This window comes from Leptosomus discolor, chromosome 20 (assembly GCF_034619465.1).
Source record: "Leptosomus discolor isolate bLepDis1 chromosome 20, bLepDis1.hap2, whole genome shotgun sequence".
In the NCBI taxonomy this organism is placed as follows: domain Eukaryota; kingdom Metazoa; phylum Chordata; class Aves; order Leptosomiformes; family Leptosomidae; genus Leptosomus; species Leptosomus discolor.
Genome location: NC_141410.1, coordinates 7,827,068 through 7,830,915, shown reverse-complemented (window position 1 = coordinate 7,830,915; position 3,848 = coordinate 7,827,068). Strand labels below are relative to the sequence as shown.

At 66.3% G+C, this 3,848-nt stretch overlaps 1 protein-coding gene across 2 annotated transcripts; it reads left to right on the top strand.

Annotated features, from left to right (window-relative positions):
* The first annotated feature begins 1,565 nt into the window (after positions 1 to 1,565).
* On the top strand, positions 1,566 to 3,146 carry HES4 (hes family bHLH transcription factor 4). 2 transcript variants are annotated; one of them, XM_086476127.1, is made up of 4 exons: positions 1,566 to 1,676; positions 1,854 to 1,949; positions 2,056 to 2,143; positions 2,303 to 3,146. In XM_086476127.1, the coding sequence occupies exons 1-4, from the start codon at positions 1,566 to 1,568 to the stop codon at positions 2,881 to 2,883; spliced, it is 876 nt and encodes a 291-aa protein (XP_086332253.1). In that variant the 3' UTR covers positions 2,884 to 3,146. The 2 variants fall into 2 exon arrangements, with proteins under 2 accessions (XP_086332253.1, XP_086332252.1); XM_086476126.1 differs by having other exon boundaries at positions 1,566 to 1,754.
* The last annotated feature ends 702 nt before the right edge of the window (positions 3,147 to 3,848 follow it).

Below are 3,848 nucleotides of genomic sequence, written 5' to 3'. Positions count from 1 at the left end.
CGTCAGGTGCCTGCATCACGCTGGCTGGGAGCAGAACGCTGTTTTAACGAGAAACAGCACAGAAGTGGGGCGAGAGGCCGGGTTTCCCCTTGCCGGGGGGGGGGGGGGGGGGGGGGGGCACGGCAGGGTGCTGCTAACCTCCAAGCCCCCCAAACCGGGCCCGGTCGCTGCACGCACAGGCCTTGGGCAGGGCCGCTCTTCCTCGCGGGAGGGGGATGGGGGGGTGTCTCAAGACTTCGGGGGGGGTTCTCACCGGTTCAACCGAGGGAACGGGGTACGGAAAGGTGACAACCTGGGGGCACGCGTACCCGCACCACCCCCACCCCCCCTCCGCGGTTTGCTTTCGGCTCCCCCACGCCGCACAGGGGCTGAGCACACCCGGGTGGCAGAGCCGGGAGCGGGGCCGGGGCAGGAAAATAGCGAGCCCAGCCGCCGGGAAGGGCGAGCGGCGGCGTGGCGGCGCGGTTCCCCGCGCCCGGCCGGCGGCCCCCGGGCGCGGCGGCGGGGCGGGGTTTTCCCATGGCCGCCCCGAGCGGGGCGCGCCCGGCGCGGGGAGCCGGGAGCCGGGAGCGCTCTGGCACGTGCTCCGGCGGGGAGGGAGGCGGGAGGCGGGAGGCGGGGGGGGGGGAAGATGGGGGGGGGGGTAGGGGGGGGTGAAGCGCACGGCGGGGCCGCGTCCCGGGGGCGGAGGCACGAGCGCCGCCGCCCGCCGCCCGCCTGATTGACAGCGGGGGCGGCCGCCAGCCAATGGGAGGCGAGCGCCGCCGGCAGCTTCACTCCCCCCCCCCCCCCCTCCCTCCCTCCCTCCCTCCCTCCCCCCCCCCGCCCATTGGCCGCCCGCCGGCCGCGGCCTCGCGTGCCGCGCCAGCCGCCGCCGCCTCCGCCGCCTCCGCCCGCCGCACGGCCCCGGCCCCTGGCGACATCGCGGGCGGGGCTGCCCCGGGTGCGACCGCAGCCCCCCCCCCCTCCTCGCTCCACGGGGGCTCGGCGCCCCCCCCCCCCCCCCCCCCCGCTCCGCCTCCGCCGCCAACCTGTGCCCGGCGGGGCGCCGGGCGGTGCGGGTGTCACAAGCAGCGCGCGGGAGGGAGGGGGGGGCGGAACGGACGCCGCACCGCCGGGCAGTGCTCGCCCTGCGCGCCGGCGCCCGGGGCCTCCGTCGGGGTGCGGGGCAGCCCCCGGGGGCGCGGGGGGGGGGGGGGGTGGGGGGGAGAAGCGGCGGTGCCCGGGGGCAGCCCCGCCCGCCTCCCCCGTCCTCCCCACGTGGGCGCGCGCTCGGCGGCCGGCGGGCGCGGGGCGGGCCGGCGCGCGTGACGGACAGGCGGGCGGAGCTCTGTCCAATGGGAGCGCCGGCGGTGAGGCGGCCGTGCGCGAGGCGAGCGTTCATTGGTCGGCGGGAGTGTGGGAACGGCCGCGGCGGCGGTTTCACACGAATGGGGAGCCGCCGGCGGGTATAAAAGGCGGGGGGGCGCCGTCCGCCGGCACTGCCGGCCCCGCCGCGCCGCAGCCGCCGCACGCGCCCCGCGCCCGCCGCACGCGCCCCGCGCCCGCCCGCCCGCCGCCGCGCCATGCCCGCCGATACGGGCATGGAGAAACCGACCGCCTCGCCCATCGCGGGGGCGCCGGCCAGCGCTAGCCACACGCCGGATAAACCGCGGAGCGCCAGCGAGCACCGGAAGGTAAATGGCGGGTGCCGGTCGGGGCGCAGCAACGGCGGCGGCGACGCTGGATGGCGGCGAGCCCGCGGCCGTGCTGAGGTCGGTGTCGGGGCTGGGGTGGCGGTGGTGGTGGTGGTGGTGGGGGTGTCGGGACTAGGCAGGCACCGGGGGTGCTCACCGGCTCCGCTCTCCCCGCAGTCCTCCAAGCCCATCATGGAGAAGCGGCGCCGGGCGCGGATCAATGAGAGCCTGGGGCAGCTGAAGACCCTCATCCTGGACGCGCTGAAGAAGGACGTAAGTGGGGGTTTGGAGGGGATTTGGGGGGCGCTGGAGGGGAGGTGGAGGAAGGGGACACGGACGACCCGCGGGCAGCCCTGACGGTACCGCTTTCCTCCCGCAGAGCTCCCGGCACTCCAAGCTGGAGAAGGCGGACATCCTGGAGATGACCGTCAAGCACCTGCGAAACCTCCAACGGGCGCAGATGACCGGTAAGCACTCCCTAGCCGCCCCCCCTCCCCGGGGTGGGGTTGCTTTGGGGGACCGGGGACCATGGGCTGGAGATGTGGGGGTTTTTTTTAACCTGATGCTAACCTTCCCCCACCGCCCCCCCACCCCCCCCCCACCCCATCCTTCTCTCTGCTTTCCAGCTGCGCTCAGCGCCGATCCCACCGTCCTGGGCAAGTACCGGGCTGGATTCAACGAGTGCATGAACGAGGTGACGCGGTTCCTATCCACCTGCGAAGGGGTGAACACCGACGTGCGTACCCGCCTTCTCAGTCACCTCTCGGCTTGTCTGGGCCAGATCGTGGCCATGAACTATCCGCCGCCACCGCCGTCCGCTCAGCCCGCACATCTGGCACAGCAGCCTCTGCACGTCCAGCTGCCCCCTGCAGCAGCCGGAGCCGTGCCCGTGCCCTGCAAACTGAACCCCGCTGAAGCCCTGTCCCCCAAGGTCTATGGGGGCTTCCAGCTCGTCCCTGCTACCGACGGCCAGTTTGCTTTTCTCATCCCGAACCCGGCCTTTCCTCCCAGTTCCGGACCAGTTATTCCCCTGTATGCCAATGCCAACGTCCCGGTGTCCGCAGGCAGCGGTTCGGGGAATGCGGCCGCCACCCCATCAGCATCCCCGGTGCAGGGGTTGACATCATTTGGGGGCAGCATTGTTCCAGCGTCCCAGGCGGGAAGTCCCATCGGAGAGCGCAGTGAATCGGTGTGGAGGCCTTGGTGACTTGCCTAAAACAGATTTCCCTTCCCCCCCAAAAAAACCAACTCTTCTCTTGGCTCCGTTGTATGGAGCCCTGTTATGTCTGGGGTTTTTTAAGCAGATTTAAACAGAAAGGAAAAAAGGACCTCGCTATGAACGTGCTATTTATTATTTTCAGAGGTTGGGATCTCGACTTGTATTTTTACTCCTTTAAAATGCCTTTATTTGAGATACTTTTTTTAAAAATAAATGAGAAATAGTTTTGTAACAAATATTCAAAAGTATAATGCCAAAGTTGTTTGTATCCTGTTTGTCTGTGTGTGTGTGTGCCTGTGTTGAAGACTTCCAAAAAAGAGAAAAAAAAAAAATTGCAGGTGTTTAAATAAATAAACTCTTTGAAATAGATTTATTTTTTCCCTCCCCCCTTCCTTTCATTTTGTTGGGTAAGAATGGGCAGAAACAAGCTCATCCTGGCTGTGCAACCCCCTCAAAATAGTAGGAGCAAACTTTGTGGCCTTAGATAAGGCTGTTGGAAGGGATTCCTGTGAAAAATAGTTGGGGGAGGGGAAAGGTGAGGGGTTTGAGGGGGGTCCGGCAGTGTTAAATGTCTCCTGAGAGCTTTGAGAGTGTTGTATTCCCACTCAGAAGAAACAGATTCCTAAAAATCTGCTCCTGGAAGCTGAGGAAACTCTTGCTGCTCTTCAGAGTTTGTGCCTCGCCACCTTGCTGTAGGGATTGCCGGCGTGGGGGTGGTGTGCTCAAAAGTTACTATCTCGCCTACAAAAGAGGCAAGAGAGTCTGTCCCTATTGTGGGGAGGGTAATTAGAAGGTATAAAGGGTCTCATCGAGTATGCAGCGGGCTCTTTGGGAAGTTGGGAACCCTATTGAAACGCCTGGGAACTCGGAGCTGAGGGTTAATGTGTGTCTTTTTTTTTCTCACCACTCTCATTGACAGGGCCAGATAGACTCTGATACTCAATGCTGTTGTA